Genomic DNA, 17,085 nt, shown 5'->3' on the forward strand with positions numbered 1-17,085 from the left:
GTACCACTTTTGGACAGTAGCAAAATGGTACTTCTGTTTAGTTTTTGCTTCTGCACATAAAATGAAATTTTCCAGTCATATTTGATGCTCACAGTTGAGATAAGATATTCAGTCATGTTATAATTTACCATGTTAATATTTAGTATTCCCTGCAGTTTTTAACTCTGTCTTTTTTTTTAACACAGCAGGTATATTTTTTCCCATCAGACTGTGAAGTACTGGTTGTTTAATGTTTCATGTGTGGTCCAGAGATGAGTGATCTCAATTCACTTGATTTTTTAACTGACCTTTACCGTTTCCAGAGAACCTATTGATAATCTTACCCCTGAAGAGAGGGACGCTCGAACAGTGTTCTGTATGCAGTTGGCTGCAAGAATTCGACCAAGAGACCTGGAAGAATTTTTCTCTACAGTAGGGAAGGTAATTGGTAGGAAAGTTAAAATTGTTCTGAATTCTACCTCAAGCTGTCCTAGTACAACTGGAGAACATGTTCGGTGTCTTTTTAGAATTGTAAGCTTGTGGCTTTCTGGAGCTTTCTGGAGCTGTGCCCAAGGGGTGTTAATGATGATGTAATCATTAAAAGCTTTAAACACAAAAATGTAGTTTCTCAGTAGTTCATTGTTCATGTGATGTGAGGCAGAACATGTTGGTGCAATTCTGACTCAATTTTTAAATTTAATTTTTCATATTTTCTTGTTTTTTCAAATAGGTCTGTCAGTTATAGTGTAGTTTGAAAATTCATGTAACTAAACTGGAAAAACTTAATTTGTTCTATCAGCTGTAAGGCTCTGGTGTAAAGCATTAGAGTGCTGCAAGTTCTGTCACATACAAAAGCAAAACAGCAGCTTAATGCTAGCTTGCCTCTGGGATATGTTTGTTAAAAACGGTGTATCCTGCTGTAGAATTAAAGCTGTTGGCTTGGCAAATACATCTCAGTATTAATACATGTCTGAGAAATAGGCTGCATTAAATTTTTTCCTTTTTCTCTAAAAATATTTTCATCTGTGTTCTTGCTTTTCAGGTTCGTGATGTGCGAATGATTTCAGATAGAAATTCCAGACGTTCAAAGGGTATTGCTTATGTTGAATTTGTTGATGTTAGTTCAGTGCCCCTTGCAATAGGACTGACTGGGCAGAGAGTCCTGGGTGTACCTATCATTGTACAGGCATCACAGGTAAGGAATTGTAAATCTCATTTTTGTTAATGCAGAGTTAGGCCTCCTGTATCTTGGTGGGAAACTTAATGTTTAAAAATTTCATTACCACTGAATGTTTGGAAAACCTTAGTGAGGATGATTATTAAAGCTGGCGATAACGACATTTGTTTCCTATAGATAACAGGTTAACTAAAGTGATTCAAAGTTGTGTAAAGTCATTAGGAAAATACAGATCTTAAGTAATAATAAAGAAATTCTTAATAGTTTTACAAAAGTGGAGGCTATATTCTTTATGCTTTCCAGATAATTTACTAGGTAGAAGACAGAATTCTGCATAAGGTTGTTCAATTTGAAGGCTTTTGGAATCTCTTATCTCTGTATTTGGTAATGATCTTGGGTTTTGTAGCTTTTAAGTTCAAGTCTGATGAATGGTCTGCAGATCATGGAGCAGCTTCTGCATGTTTGGTGAATTTTCTAGTTTGGGTCTGAGATATATTTACTTCTTACGTTAGGAGTTTTTATTATTTTCTTTTTGAAGGTGAATTTTTATTTTCTCCTTAGGCAGAGAAAAACAGAGCAGCAGCAATGGCAAATAATCTGCAGAAGGGCAGTGCTGGTCCTATGAGACTCTATGTGGGATCGTTACACTTCAACATAACTGAAGATATGCTTCGAGGAATCTTCGAGCCATTTGGCAGGGTAAACTTTAATTCAGCATGTTGTGTTAGAGTAATTTATTTGAAACCCTAGCTTAGTTGTAGAGCACTGGCAGCTTCTGGAAATAATTCAGCTTCATACTCAGAACACACTTGTGGCTTTCTTGCACTGCTCTGCCTATGCATCCACAGGCCTTACGTATGTGGATAGTGTTGGAGAGCAGATGAGAACTTGGATTGGTGCTGGTGTCCATGAATTTGAATGGCAGGTCTTAGAAAGTTCAGAATTAAATGAATACCTGAAATAAGAGAATGAGGAAAAAACCCCGCAAAACCAGACAAATTCTGTTGTGTCCTTTTCCAGCAACCTGTAGTAGCTTTCCTTTCCAGGATTGTGAATGGAAGCCCCATTTCAGGGTTAAAGCACAAAACACAGAAATGGGGCTGAGGTCTCTGAAAATAGTACTATCTACCATATGTTTCTGAGGAGTTTTTGCAGCATCTTTAGCTGATGTTAAGACCATGAACTAGCAGCGTGTCCTGTACAACTCTGACTTGGGCCCGTTCTCACTCTTGAGCATTGGGCACCAGGATGCAGCATGGTGATAAGTTTATGTAGAGAGAATTCTGGAAGTAAGCAGATAAAACCTGAAGTTTCCTGTGGAGTTAGAATATGTTAGCCCTACTGTGCTTGGATATATATATAATTTAGATATATTCAATATGCTTCTTAAAGGGTAGAAAGAAGTCTGGTAATGTTTGAGGTTTTTGCCTACTGTCTTTGGATATGAACTCTGCCTCATACATATAGTAGCAATGCTTTTCACATGCTTTATCCAGATTCTATGAATATCCCTTTAAATCTCTAGTGCAAAACCCTGGAAAATTGCTACAATTGATAAGATTTTAATCCGCATGGCTGTTCTGATGGTGGTTTGGGGTGGTTTTTTTTTTCCCCATCAAGGTCTGGCAGTAGGATTAAGGTAGTTTAGGAGGCTTCTATCAAGACCTGTGAAGATCTTTCCTTTTTATTCCATATACTCTAGTCCTTCCCAATGCTACTTTATGGCTAATGCATTAGCTATCAGTGATGTGTTTTAAATTCAGTAGTTGTAAACTTCTAGGAGTTCCCGTGTACCCAACAGTTATTAAAATATGTAACTTTTTCTTAAATCAGTCATGTATGCTGCTTTTCTTAGCTTGTAAAACAGTTTCTCAGCATAAAAGGTGCCATAATGAGTGTGTTTAAGTTACTATCTCATCATTTCTGCATGCTCATTCTGCTAGAATTCTGCATCAGGACCAAGCTTCAACCTGTAGATGAGCTCAGACCCCTTACATTTACCTGCTTCTGTCTTATTATCCCAATATCTATTTAGCTGGCTGTATGCTAATTTTGAAATGAAGAAGGAATGAGAAACTAATTAAAAAAAAAAAAAAAAAAAGAAGTAACAGTTTCACATTCATGTGTGTGTATTTGACCTGGGCTGTTTTTGTGTTCTGCTATCTTGGGGTTTGTTCCAAAATGTCTGATTGTAAATAGCTTTATTCTTATCTTTAGATTGAAAGTATTCAGCTCATGATGGACAGTGAAACTGGACGCTCAAAAGGATATGGATTCATTACGGTATGAGTGAAATTGCCAGATTTCTTAGACAATTTCTGAGTGTAGCCTTCCCATGTAGGAGAATATCTCTGTATATGAACCTTCCTGTGTATATCTGTGTGGTTATATAGTAGCAATCTAAACATAATAAACATCATCTAAATCCGTTACATATGCATAGAAGTGACTAAATTCCTACTTGATAACTGTGTATCTCATTTTAGAAGTGTCATGTTGCAGGATGCAGCACTGGCTTTTTTCTTTGTTTGTGACAGTTGTCTGGGTATTGTGAATAAACAATGGATGTGTTTAGATGGGAATAGTTTCCTCTGTGGTCAGTGCCTGCAAATGCTATCTTGTGCAGGCAAAGGTACTAGTAAAGACTCAGGCTTTTTATGGCTGAAAATAATTAAATTTGAGCTTCTTAGGGGAAATGAAATTTTTTGAGGCTGCAACTTTCAGTTGAAAACATCTTTCCTCTTTACCCTCAGGTACACAGTTTTGTGAACTTGAGTTTCTTGACTGACCTGGCAATTTGTCATGGGGAAAAAAGTCTCGGCTGGGACCTCTGGCACGTGGACACAAATGAAACCAAACTTACTATATAGTTCACACTTGATGGTTTTAACACTGATAAAATGCTTGTATGTTTATTTTGATGTTTCACAGCATAAAGCAGAACATCTGTTAGGAATAGCCAGTAAATACCATGGCAGTTGTAAGGTTGCAAAGGAATTGATTGTCGCTCTTGAAAGAGAACCACAGCCATGACTTCTGTTGATTGCAGTATCTAGATGCTGTAATTTCAACAATATATTTAAATATGTAGTACCTGACTGTGAGAAGGTAAATACCAAAATATGCATGTGTTTGGTTTAAATAAAAAATACCAAGCACATTTACGTTAGCTTGTTGCTGTTTTATCTTAAGAGTTTCTCCTATTTGCGTAATTGTGGATATTACATACAGTAGAACTGTTGCTGAATCCTGTCGGTAAGTATTACTGAATTTGTGTTTTTCCAATCTACAGTTCTCAGACTCTGAGTGTGCCAAAAAGGCATTGGAACAACTCAATGGATTTGAACTGGCTGGGAGGCCAATGAAAGTCGGACATGTAACTGAGCGTACTGATGCTTCCAGTGCTAGCTCATTTTTGGATAGTGATGAGCTGGAACGGACTGGAATTGACTTGGGAACAACTGGTCGCCTACAGCTGATGGCAAGACTTGCAGAAGGTGTGTGCAGAGTTGGATAACAATGTTGGTGTGTGAAGAAGTTTGCAGAATTTAAATTGAAACACTTTACAGAACTGTTAGGATAAATGTATGAAACTTTTATATGCCTTGTATTTTTTATCTTCTGACAACAGGAAGATTTCTGATTTCTCATACTTCTGTTACTGCATCCCTAACTGAGTGAAAGGGTCCAAGGTCTTTTTGTGTTCTGTTCCAGGTACTGGTTTGCAGATTCCTCCAGCCGCACAGCAGGCTCTGCAGATGAGTGGATCTTTGGCCTTTGGAGCTGTGACAGGTAAGAAACAATGACCTATATATATTTTGAATTACTTTATAAATTTCAGTCAGGAGGTACTTAACTATGTTTTTTGGTCTTTTAAAATGAGAACACAGGTATTGCAGCATGTTTTACAAATTGTAAAACACTTAAAATCCATATGCAAATAACTACTGAGAGTGTATCACAATTTGGAGGGGTGTGATTCACTTTGCAAATTTTTTCCAAATCGGCTTTTTTTCATCCCAAACCTTTATCTCTTCACTTTTCTCCGTGCTAGTGGGGATTTCTGTGCTTTACTGCAGTGTAAGTGTTGACCATTAAAAATGGCAGGCTCAGAATTGGAAGGGGATTGACCCCTTAAGAAAAACCAGAGCTGTAGGAAGGGCAGGAATGTTATTAGGACTTAATGCCACAATGATGGCAGCAGTGCTTTTACAGCATATGTCCTTGTGAGGAAAGACATTTTACATCAGGAAATACGTGTGTGTTGCTTGGATTTGACTATAGTCGTATGTGTGTTCTGCAGGTGAGTATGCTGGAATGAGGCTGAGGGATGTGATTGCTGCTGCTTAGTTCATAGCTGACCTGAAAAACAAACTATTCATGCGGTCTTCAGAACTAGAGCAGAGAGATCTCCCTGAAGGTTACTTTTTTTGCTACTTTTGATTAATAATCTGAACAAAGTATATGAAACTGTCATAGCAGTAGAAAAGACCTGAATGTCACAAATAACCTGATGCTGAAATATGTGCGAAGTGTCAGGAAAGTAGCAAAGAAAAGGTAGCATTGTTGTTTGCCTTCCAGCAGAGCTTGTGATGGAAATGATTCAGACTTAATAAGATACACCTGAATCATGTTAGTGAAGGTCAGGTGCAGTCTTAAGAGGAGCATACATATGAAGCTGCAGACAGTTGCTAAAAGAATATCATAGAGTTGTTCTAGAAGTGTGCCCTTGGAAGGAAAAGGAACTTGCCAGTGACAGAAAAATGTCAGTTGTCTGTTTGAACAGTGTGAAAAATGTACAATGGCAAGGAAAAAGTATTTAGTCCAGAAAGAGAGGAAAGGTAACCACCACTGAAGTTAGATCAACATTGATGCAGGTTATAAAGTGGTGTGGCAGTCTTTTGTAGAAACACATGTAGGCAATTAGAAATGAGAACAGTGTTTTAAGAAAACACTGGTTGTGTTCCTCCCCTGCATTTGAAACAAAGAAAGTAAAAAATCCAAACTCGCTAAATCAAGAACGTGGCCAAAAATATCTGACACAGCTGAATGGTTAATGTAGTATGGAATCAGCATGAGAGAACGTGGCTGCGGATAAATAAATGATGAGGCTGAATACAGGTGTTAGAAGAAGATGCATGTTTAGCAGCTGCATAAATAAAGGTGGTAGGGGTAGCATTGATCATTCCACTTGTATTATACAAAAAGAATAATGCAGATATATGCAACTTTAATAACTTTGGAAAAATATAAAGCTTTTTGCTGCCGTAGACTCATGAGCTATCCCCAAAGTGAGATTTGGTTATGGATTAAAGATCTCTTTACTCTTGTTAGAGAAAATTACTACCAGGAATTATGTCATTGTGGGAGACTTTAACTTCCCCGATACAGATTGGAGAAGAATTGCTAGTAATAATGGTGGGGCCCAGATATTCCTGGATGTGATATCCGACAAATTTCTTCATCAAACACTCACTGACTCATGAAGAAGGGATGCTATTTTAAACTCAATTTGGTAAGTAATGAAGATATTATGGATGAGAATAGAAATTACCATTGACTTGAGGGATCATGAGTTGCTCACATTTAAATGGAAGGATACACAAACAGGTCTAACTGGCGGTTGAAGAAGCAATTAAGTCATCTGGTCTGAGCAACTTGGGTGTTTGAACAGGCAGGATGTGAAAAGTTTCTTCTGTTTCACATTGCTAATGCTGTGTTGGATCTGTATTCTAGAGAAAGAAGAAAAAGTCCTGTTATTGTGAGCTCCACGCTAAACCTAGGTGATCAGCTACCTCAAAAGAAATAAAGAATGACCACACAGCCTATGAAGAATAGGAAAAAGGCCTGATAATGAAACAATATTTTTAGTTTGGGAAACAGATAAAAAGATAATTTATAAATTGTCTGCCAACAGTCAGATTGAGTTAGATATTGTAAAAGTCATGAAAGTAATAGATGAAGGTTTATCAACTCTTGAGGAAAAAAGAAAAAAGGAAGTGGGACTCAGGTGAATGAAAAACTACCCCCAGGATATTTCTGTGTATTTTGTTGCCTCAATTTGCAGTGGGGATATTGGTCATAAAGTTTGGAATTTGAGGAAGGTAAGCTAGGAATATGTAGTTCAAAAACAAATAAAAGAAATTACTCCCAAGGTAGAAACAAAGCTAAAAGAGGCTAATGTAAACAGTTCAAAGGAGTAAAACTCTCATGAAATGAGTGGTGGAAGACATGTATGGAACATGAGGTCTCATCTCTGATGTTGTGGTATATAGCTGAAAATCTTTAAATTCATGTGGTATATAGCTGAAACATGTGACTAAATTATGTACATGCGAAGGAAGAAGAATGTAGTCAGGACAGATTCTGGTCCCGTTACTGACTAGATTTTGCTTGTCAGAAGTCATACTAAAGAAGCGTAAACTGGAGAATATTCTGAAAGTATAGGTATATTATACTGTCAGAAACTGCATTTAAAAATGCCTTTACTTGGCAGAGGAGGGGCAGCTTCTTGTTGATCTTTAGACTCCTGTCATTTGGAAGTTACTAAACTGGAGAGGTGGGTGATATAGGAAGTACAAGATGTGTCAAAGAAGCTGACTCAGAGAAAAGGATTTTTTTTACAGGTGAAAGCTTGGAAAGTTGGAGGCTGTTGTTAAAGCCAAAGTTAAGATATTGGGCTGGTCTTGTGTAATATTTATGTGAGTGAAAATGGTCAGCAGTAGGAATGAGGTGAATAAACGTGTAGGTGCTGTTGACAAGCAATTCTTGGCATGTTGCATGTTGTTGACCTGTTCAGGGTTAACTTAAATTCCAGTCACATAGTCTGGGAGCTTAGCAGTGGAAGAATGGCCAAGAAGGAGAAAAATATTAATACTTCAGTTTATCAGTGCCAGAATACGACCTGGCAGCATGATGCATTGTTAAAATATCAGCTGTGTTCCTAGAGGCAAGTACACCTGAGCATCTGAGGTATGATACATCCATAAACACTTTCCATAATCCGTGTTCAAGAGGGTGTCAATCAGACTGAAGTAGGGAAGATAAAGAATTAGTTTTAGGGGACACCTTAGAATTTGACCATTATTCCTATGGAGAAAATTCCAGCAGGAAAAAGAATTTGAAGCTGAACAGTTGTAGCTGTGTATTCCTTGTTCTCTTTCTGAAGTTAGGAAAATAATCAGCCTATAGAACATTCTTCTAATGCTTTGTGGGACAAAGCATTCCTTACTTGTGAAAGGAGCTATCTCTTTATGGAAAAAATTGAGATGGTGTGCTGCAAAAGAGGAAGGGATAGGTATTATCATCCTGGACCTCCATTTGATATCTGTTCTAAGTAATGACTTGGGACACTGGGCAATACTTGGCAGGCTTTGGCCTTTTTAAAGCCATCTGAATTTCAAAGTAAAATTTTAATCTTAAGACACACAATGCTTTGATAGATATGTCTGTATTTCTACTTTCTCTGTACACTAAATATGTACTCCCGTCATGCGAAACTTGCTGCTCTTACAGGTAATATATAAGAACATACTGAACAAGTTGCTTTGATCTGAATTTTACAGATATAATAATTTTGGTTTCCACATACTATTTAAAATTGTGTCTAGGGAAACGTGACAGTGAAGAGTGACAATGAATTTCTTAATTCTGAGTGGTTTTAGAAGGGAGAGGAAAGGACAGTTCTTCAGTCATGAGCAACAAGAGAATCCAGTTAGCTGATAAAAAGATCTGGTGAACAGCAGGTTATGTTTCAAAGGTGGTAGATAATTAGCCTATAAAACTGTTGCATAAAATAGTGGTACCTGACTTTGCTGTGTTTAGAACAGATCTTACTTGACCCTGGATAGAATTTGGACTGATGATAAGTGCAGGTTTGCCACATCAGGTGCAGGAATTCTGGAGCATTTGTCCGTAGAGCCTCAGGCTGACTCACATAGACAACTTCAGCTGGACATGATGGATTGGAGTTGCAGCAGAAAAAGTGTCTGTCCTTCTCTAAATTAAGAGAGTTCATATATTTGTGGATTTCTTTAAAATGTCTTTGTTTTCAGAAAAGTCTGAGTATTACTTAACTAAGTAATTAGTTACAGATATGGCCAAAACCAGGCAGTTTGTGCAGAGAATACAAGCTGAGGCAGCCTTTGCTATTATGATACTCCTCATTCTATGGAGGTGAAGACTTTCTGTGTTCAGAATTGGATGGAAAACATGCCAAACATGCCAAATGGCCAGCTGTTTTTACAACTCAGCCTTCAGAGCTTGCTCCTTCCAGCTCTTGTTTTTCAGTATGGTTCTTGGTATGTGTCCTTTGCAAGGCACTTGAAAAGGTATATGAAGAAAATCGAGAGAAAAAAATACTTCTTCCTGTTGGTTCTTCAGTGTTGTGAAGGAGTTTTTATTAGAAAGGGAAAAAGTATGTTGATACCTGGTGCCTTCATGTATTTCCAGGTAAGCTTGGAAGCTTACTTGGTGCTCATCACTTTGCTCTTCTTTAAATGAGTGAATTAAGGCGATGGTTTGCCTCAGTCTTCTCACACCTAGTGTCTGTTAAATGGAACCATGATTGAAGGGGCTTATGCTTACAGTTCTTGAATTCTGAAGTTTTCTGTTAGTTCAAAGATGTCAAGTATTGAAGTCATGTACTTGGAAATGGCTAGAAAGTCTGCATTTGTTTGCTCTCATCACTTTGAGTTGAGACAACTGTATGTTGTTAAACAAGTAGATGTTTTCTAGGCAAACTACATGTTCTGAACACTTGAAAATGTTTTGAATTTGAAAAATACCAAAGTTACTTGTATCATTATGCCATCTCTATGAAAGGATAGCAAGATGAAGCCTATCAAGAAAGCAAGATGAAGTATTGCCTTATTCTACTAAATTGAAATTTGCTAACTGTTATAAGAATGCCAGGTTTGGATACCTGTATACTTAACTGCTTTCTGGTAGTAAAGATGTCAGACCTCTAATGTGTGTCAGAATTGCTGTAATTATTTTTTCTCATGGAGTAAAACATGTATTGTAAAGAGCTCAGTCACAGCAAATGCAAGTTGTGAGTGATATGTTGATTTAAAGGACATATTCATGACTATAATTTTAAGGTATTGTTTCTCTTTAAAATGCTTTATGGTCATGGAATGTGTCAAGTACAGAATATTCCAGTAGAGAAGCTAAAATTAGGGAAACTACTCACAACTAGAGAGGGACAGTGATACTGAAATAAGCTCTTAACCACAGAAATACAAGCTGAACAACCTGGCTGGGAGGTAATGATACTGTGATGCTAGCAAGCATACTAATTATAACTTCTCTGTATTTTTCTTTAGATTTACAAACGAGACTGTCTCAGCAGAATGAAGGTAAACTTGCATTTGATCAGACTTTCAATTAGTAGGTTTTATTTCAGGTGTCTGTTGGGGAAATGGTTCTGGTATAGGGTTTGCCCATACCTGAGAAATTGTGTACTGTTAGTTAAGCGTCTGTGGGGAATCATGCTGTGATTGATATTTTTTGACTGAAAATTCTTTGTAGCATTTTTTTCCAGTATTGGTAACATTCCCCAGCTATGTGCTAGTCCAAGAAAATATGTGGGCTGGTATTTGTGGTTGGGTTAGGAGTGTTCTCCCTGGCTTAAAGGGGTCGTTTGATAATCAGGAGTTTGCGTTTACTGTCTCCAAGTTGCTCATTGTCTGACTGCACAACCCTTAATGTCTGGAGTGTTTGGGGAAGGGGGCTGTTACTACAGCTCCATTGACGGAAGCCTGAACGCTCTGGAAAGGCCGCCTGTGGGACAGTGTTTAATACAATGTACTGTGATGATGAGCAGCAATAAAGGATGAGTAGTAATTTCACAGTTGCAGGGAAAGAGCAATTTCAGTTATCCAATGTTTCCTACAGTCTGTACTTTCAATGGATGAAAGTGCAGGTACACTTTTGAAGCATAATTCAGCATGCTTAAAACAGGTTTTAAGAACTCCTCAAAGTGTCTGTCCTTTGCTGTGCAGTCACCTGGGGTAGTGCTGTCCTGAGCTGCTGCCAGGCTTCCATGACAAGCAAAACATTAAAGCTACTGCTGACATACAACTCAGGCAGACATCTGAGATGCAAATGAGATGCATGCCTTTTAATGTTTAAATGGAAAATCTGCCAAAATCAATGTACACAATTATATTTTCACTTTTCAGCTTCAACTGCGATTCATAATGTGCTAGGTTTTAGATTGATCACTTTAAATGTATCTATCATCAGTAGCATCTGGTTCTGAGTTTTGCTTTCCTGCTTTCAATTTCTGTTTAGACAGAGCTGTTTCTATTATGCTGAAAAAATTAGAACCATGCATAGTGGGTTCGTACATATGCTAATGGGTTTTTTTTCCCATTACAACAGTTCTGGCTGCAGCTGCTTCTGTACCACCACTTGCAACACAGTGCTTCCAGCTTTCCAACATGTTTAATCCTCAAACGTAAGTGATTTATCATTGTCTGTTTGGCATTTGTCAATGACTTTAACATGTAAGAAAGAAATCAGAACGTTGCAGGAGTGTGTGTAAGGGGTTTTGGGGGTGGGTATTGTCTGAGTGATATCTCCTGTTTTTCCTTCCTTTGTACAGTGAAGAAGAAGCTGGCTGGGACACAGAAATTAAAGATGATGTGATTGAGGAATGTAACAAACATGGAGGAGTTATCCACATCTATGTTGACAAAAACTCAGCTCAGGTATGCCTGCTTCTAGGGGTGGGGCACACTGAGCAGATGTTAGGAGTTCTCTTGCTCTCTTTTGTCTAGGAGGAGCATTACAAATAAGGGGCTTTTTCTAAACTACCTAAATTTCTTAGTTTGTGCAGAATGTAGGTGGTTCCCTCCTATTGTGAATCATCGTGTGTACACTTGGATGTAAACTTGGATGCGTGTACAGGGAGCTTTCTGGGGCTCTGTTTTACCCAGCTGAAGTTCCTGTAGAAGAGAAGTGCCCAGTTCAGGCATTTGGCATTTCCCCTAAGCTGTGCCTTTTCCACATGTTTCCTCTTTGTAGAGCACAGGCTTCAGAAGAAAGGCCTCTTGCTCCAACAGAATTAGGTTGTACAGGTAAATGTGTGCCTCATCCCACGCTTAAAAACAGTTGTTGTGACTCACGAGATTAAAGACTTGCAGTGGGCATTCTGAGGGCCTAGAGTTAGAACAAAGAAGAGAAAGACTGCTGTTGCTGACTCAATTCCAGATTCACACCTGCATCTTAAACTGGTGTGTATATTTTTCTTCTGACTTTGCCTTGTTTACATAATCCCCAGACTGGTTACCTCTTCTCTGTATTTCAGCTCTTAGAATGTAAAAACTCTGGAAGGTCTGTAAATAGATTAACTATCTTGAATCCTTTTTAAAAAGAATTCACAGCCCAAACAGAAGTTCAGTTTTCAGATGGTTTCACAGTTGAGTTAATTTCCATCCATCAGACCCTGAAAGCATCCTCTTGTGTTCCATGCTCCTGTTGGTGTACTTAGGTGGGATTGTTCTGCCATGGAGATCCACTTGACACTCACCAACCATCGTTGTCTTGTGCAGCTGCCCCAATGCCAACTGAAACCCTTTCTTGCGGGTTACAGAGGTTAGATAGGAGCTGCAGTCTAGCACATAAAACAATGTGCTGCCTTACCTGACATCTTGTAATCTTCACTATCACAGCTGTGATCCTGGACCACTGCCTGAAGAGAGGCAGAAACCTTGCCTACAATGTGTTTGTTATTTAGAGAAAACAAAGAATTCTTTGACAGGAAAAAAAAACAAAACAGCCAACAACCCAGAACACTTCCTGCCTCCAAAAAACCCTCCCAAAAACTAAACAAAAACAAAAACAAAAACAAAAACAAAAAAAAAAAAAAAAAAAAAAAAAAATCACTGCACAACCCCCCAAAACAACAGTACTCTGAAAGCTACAGCAGCCCTCAAGGTACCTCACATAGGTTCTGAGCACATGGAGCTGAAAAATTCTATTTCACATTAGCAAGTGGACTTAAAAGAAGAAACTACAAGCTACTATGTAATGAATTACTGTTTCCTAAAAAATGAACTCTGTTTCGTCACAGCAGTGACCTAGATATAAAATACCCACTGATGGAGTATCCATTGTACCAGTCTGTTTTCCAGGCATAGATTCTGGGCACCTTTAGGACTCTGTCCCAGACAGACTTCTATGCTAAAGATTGTCGGGGGTTGGTTTATGAGGGGTGTGATTTGTTGTGGATGAAACAGTTGCAGTTCCAGCTGAGTGCATGGCTCAAGTACTTGCACCTATGTGTGCTGCTGGGTGTTAAAGGAAAACCACAGCTTTGTGTTCCTGCACCTCATTTGGGCATTTAAGCAGCTTGAGTGCCTTTGCAGGGGGAAGCTGAGAGCAAGGCTGTGTGTGTTAATTGATTGCTTAGTACCTTAATCACCAGCCCCTAAGCTCAGGTTCACCCCATGAGAAAGGAATGAGTTGGACTGCAGTGGGAAGAATTAATATAGGCTGACTAAAGCTGCTAAGGAAAGGCTGGAGTCTGTTTTTTAATATACTGTTTTCCTAAAAAAATCTGTTTCAGCTAGAATTGATCTTGGGTATTACTGATAGTCTCTTTTTAAGCAGGTAGCCAGAAAAATTACTGTGGGCATCTGTGTGTTGGATGTGACTCTTACAGTTCTCTTGATAAGGGAGGCACTGTGCTTGATTTGCAGATGGGAAACTCCAGGTGTCTCTGGTGAAGTTCAGAGATCAGTCTGTCATTCACCTTGGGAACTATCTCAGGCTCTTCCCATTTTGCTGGGATGGGATTTCCCTTTTGCCTCAGTTCTTGTTCAAGTAAAGACAGACATGCTGATGTTTATGTAGGAGAATTTTTATGGTATCAGCCTCCCTTTAAGTGCTGCTTGTCCTTCCCATCTGGGGAAATAGAGAATGCTTGGTTCTTGTGGAATCGGGGCTGTGCGCTTGCATGTTGAGTGGAGCATATGTGGTTGAGGTTAGTGGCTTATAGACCTTGGCAGCTGGGCTGCCTTGGGGAAGCCAGACCCCTTGTTCTCTTCTCTTTCACATGGGGTGTTAATAGCTTCTCTCTGAAAGGCTCTGAGGAGCAGATCAGCCATCCATGCATGGCTCAGTGATTGCCAGTTAAATGCATGTTTGGGGTGTCTTGCAAAATCCTGTTTAGAACAACTGAATGCTGTAGTAACTGCCACAGTGGAGTAGTGCTTGCCAGTACCACTGCCCACTTCTCTTCTGCTCAGCCTGTGTTGCTGATTAATGCCAGTGGGTGCCCGGTGGAGCAGGTATGCCTCGTCACAGCCTAGTCCAGGGTTGGCTGAGGAACAGCATTGGGGAAGTGTCTCCAACTCTTCACAGGCTGCACTATTCTGTCTTGCAGGGCAATGTGTATGTCAAATGTCCCTCCATTGCTGCTGCCATCGCAGCTGTCAATGCTTTGCATGGGAGGTGGTTTGCAGGTGAGTGTTCCATGTACATGCCTACATTTAGTCATCCATTATCAGAAATGACCAAACACTGATTTTTACTTTTTCCCACTTGTGATTAGGTAAAATGATTACAGCAGCATATGTACCTCTTCCAACATACCACAGCCTTTTCCCAGACTCTATGACTGCAACCCAACTACTGGTTCCTGTTCGACGATGAAGATTAATTTAGTCAGTTTTGTACATAGGTATTTTTGGAGGAAGATTGAGTTATCTTTTATTTAGATAAAACTAAAGAAAAGGATTTAATGTCATTTTGTGTACACTTCCTGCTATCTTTAAAAATAAAATGAAGTAAGCAGAAATGCAGTGTGTTCATTCTCCCTAACTAGCATTTCCACTGTATACAAAGCTGTTGACTTCTTGTTCTGCCTTGTAATTCTTGTACATTGACAAAGGTGATCTGTAGGAACCGAGAAGTAGCTCATAGATAACAAGTACTATGTAAAAGGCAGATGGGACATAATGACATTTTTAATGTTTCATGAGCCTTTCTTTTAATGCAGCAAAGACATTTTACATTTCACTAAATGTGGGTGATCTGCTCAAGGGTAGTATCAGAGAGGGACTGGATGAAGGGACATATTTAGTGTTTTTGTATAAATGGAAAGTCCAAAAAGCTACTGAATGCTGACTGCAGACAGCTACTCAGCTTGCTTTGTGCTGAAAAATTGGTAAGAATAGGAGGATTGAAAGGTTTTATTTCTTGATGGTAACTTTTGATTATTGTATCTGTAAAAGTTTCTTTGTAAATACTGTGAGGTGTGTCTAAGTTTCCAAACAAAACATTTCTGCATTTCCGGATGACTTTCCATGTGTGCAGTGTGGCAGAGCTGAAGGATTTCAGCAAAGTCTGAAAATGGGTAGGAAATACAGAAATGTGTTTTGTTCTGGTTGCATATAATCTTTGCTCTTTTTAAGCTCTGTGAGCTCTGAAATATATTTTTGGGTTACTTCAGTGTGTTTGACAAGACAGCTTGATATTTCTATCAAAGACTTTCATATTGCAACAATCTTTGTAAGAACCACTCAAATAAAATTCTCTTAAAAAGGCCTTCATGAAACTTTATTTCTCTGCTCTCCCAGTTTGACTTAAGCAGTGTGTGCTTAGGCCTGGAGCTGATAAATGCTGCACCATGCCCAGTGTGTGTGATCCCACTGCACTCTATCCAGGTAGCTCTGGAATACCATGTGCTCAGAGAGTATATGCAGGAGCTGTTCCCAGCCCTCTGCAGTGTGGGCATAGTTGCTGAGGATCTGGGCACAACTCTTACCCTTCTCAGGCATGCTTAAAGTTCAGTCCAGAGATGACCCCCTCCTGCCCCACTTCCACTCCCTTCACAAATGTTTTAAGAGTCCTGGGGCTGGAGGATTCAGTTATTTTGGCTTTCAGTGTGGTTTCTAGACTGCCCCTATGCTTTGTCCTTTCTACCCCTGTCCCATCTCCCTGGCCTTTTTAAACACTTAAGTAAAGACCAAGGCGGAGAGAGTAGGGAGAACAGAACATTCCTGAGAGTGGGTGAAGGTGGGGCAGGCACCAATGCTGCTGGTGTTCCCGTGGTATTGTAGGGAGAGAACCTGCTCCGCAGCCCCTGGGGCTGTAGCTGTGCTTGAGCTGCAGAGGTGCAAAGGCCTGTCCTTAATCAAGGAACTGGGAGCAGGCAAAAGGCAAAGGTGGGGAAGGGCTGGGAATACAGCAGGATCCTGGTAATAGCAATACAGCTGAAGAAGTAGAGCTGCTCTCTAGGTATGCTTCATCCAAGAACAGGCTTTGAGTGGTGAATTTGTTTTTTTGCCTTAAAAACTGGGGAAAAGGCACTTGTACCAGGTCCAGGCTGTACAGGTGCCAGTTGAGGTAGTGCTGCTGCTCTTGTGTCCTCCTTACACAAGACTAAAGGAGGAGCAGATAGAGGCCTTGTTTCAAAAGGCAAGCAATGGAAGACTACAACACCAACAACTCTTTCCTAGGTCAGCTGTAGGCAGTACTTCTGAGGATGGTGAGAAGCAGGAGGGATCCATCCCCCTGCTCTCCTGGGGAAGCACCGACCACCTTGCTAAACCAGAATGTAAGAAAAGGCTGTTTCTGGGAGCACAGCTCATGGGACCTGCCTGAATCCTGGGGTCCCTTACTCTGCCCCATGCCACTTGGAACTCAAAAATGGGACCAGCTTCAACCCACCGATTTTTACAAGGGGACAGAAATTTGATCATTATTCTGAAGTACCCACCATCTAACTTTCCTAGACTCAGGAATACATGAAGGAACAAAGCAGCTCCACACCTACATGGGCAGTGTGAGCTGCCCAAGAGCCAAAGGGAGAAACTTGTGTGGTGTACTTATATCTGTAAAACAGGAACTTTAATGTAGTAAAAAGGATTATTAATTCTCATTGTTTTGGGGCTAAGAATGGGAAGAAAGTAGAAATC

The 17,085-nt window shown here is 39.5% G+C and overlaps 1 protein-coding gene across 7 annotated transcripts in view; it reads left to right on the forward strand.

Annotated features, from left to right (window-relative positions):
• The window catches only part of RBM39 (RNA binding motif protein 39), a 31,960-nt gene extending 15,078 nt beyond the window's left edge, over positions 1–16,882 (forward strand). For 5 of the 7 annotated variants that reach the window (XM_083873220.1, XM_083873216.1, XM_083873218.1 and 2 more), the window contains 11 exons: positions 303–420; positions 1,022–1,174; positions 1,718–1,855; positions 3,374–3,439; positions 4,449–4,653; positions 4,871–4,948; positions 10,483–10,515; positions 11,543–11,618; positions 11,766–11,871; positions 14,550–14,628; positions 14,718–16,882. In XM_083873220.1, coding sequence (XP_083729346.1) covers positions 303–420; positions 1,022–1,174; positions 1,718–1,855; positions 3,374–3,439; positions 4,449–4,653; positions 4,871–4,948; positions 10,483–10,515; positions 11,543–11,618; positions 11,766–11,871; positions 14,550–14,628; positions 14,718–14,818 — 1,153 coding nt within the window. In that variant the 3' untranslated portion in view covers positions 14,819–16,882. Of the gene's footprint in view, positions 1–302; positions 421–1,021; positions 1,175–1,717; positions 1,856–3,373; positions 3,440–4,448; positions 4,654–4,870; positions 4,949–6,490; positions 6,672–10,482; positions 10,516–11,542; positions 11,619–11,765; positions 11,872–14,549; positions 14,629–14,717 lie in introns of those variants that run through there. The other 2 variants (XR_014591242.1, XR_014591243.1) reach the window with 2 other exon arrangements.
• The last annotated feature ends 203 nt before the right edge of the window (positions 16,883–17,085 follow it).

Source organism: Zosterops lateralis, assembly GCF_965231275.1.
Source record: "Zosterops lateralis genome assembly, chromosome: 16".
Taxonomy (NCBI): Eukaryota; Metazoa; Chordata; class Aves; order Passeriformes; family Zosteropidae; genus Zosterops; species Zosterops lateralis.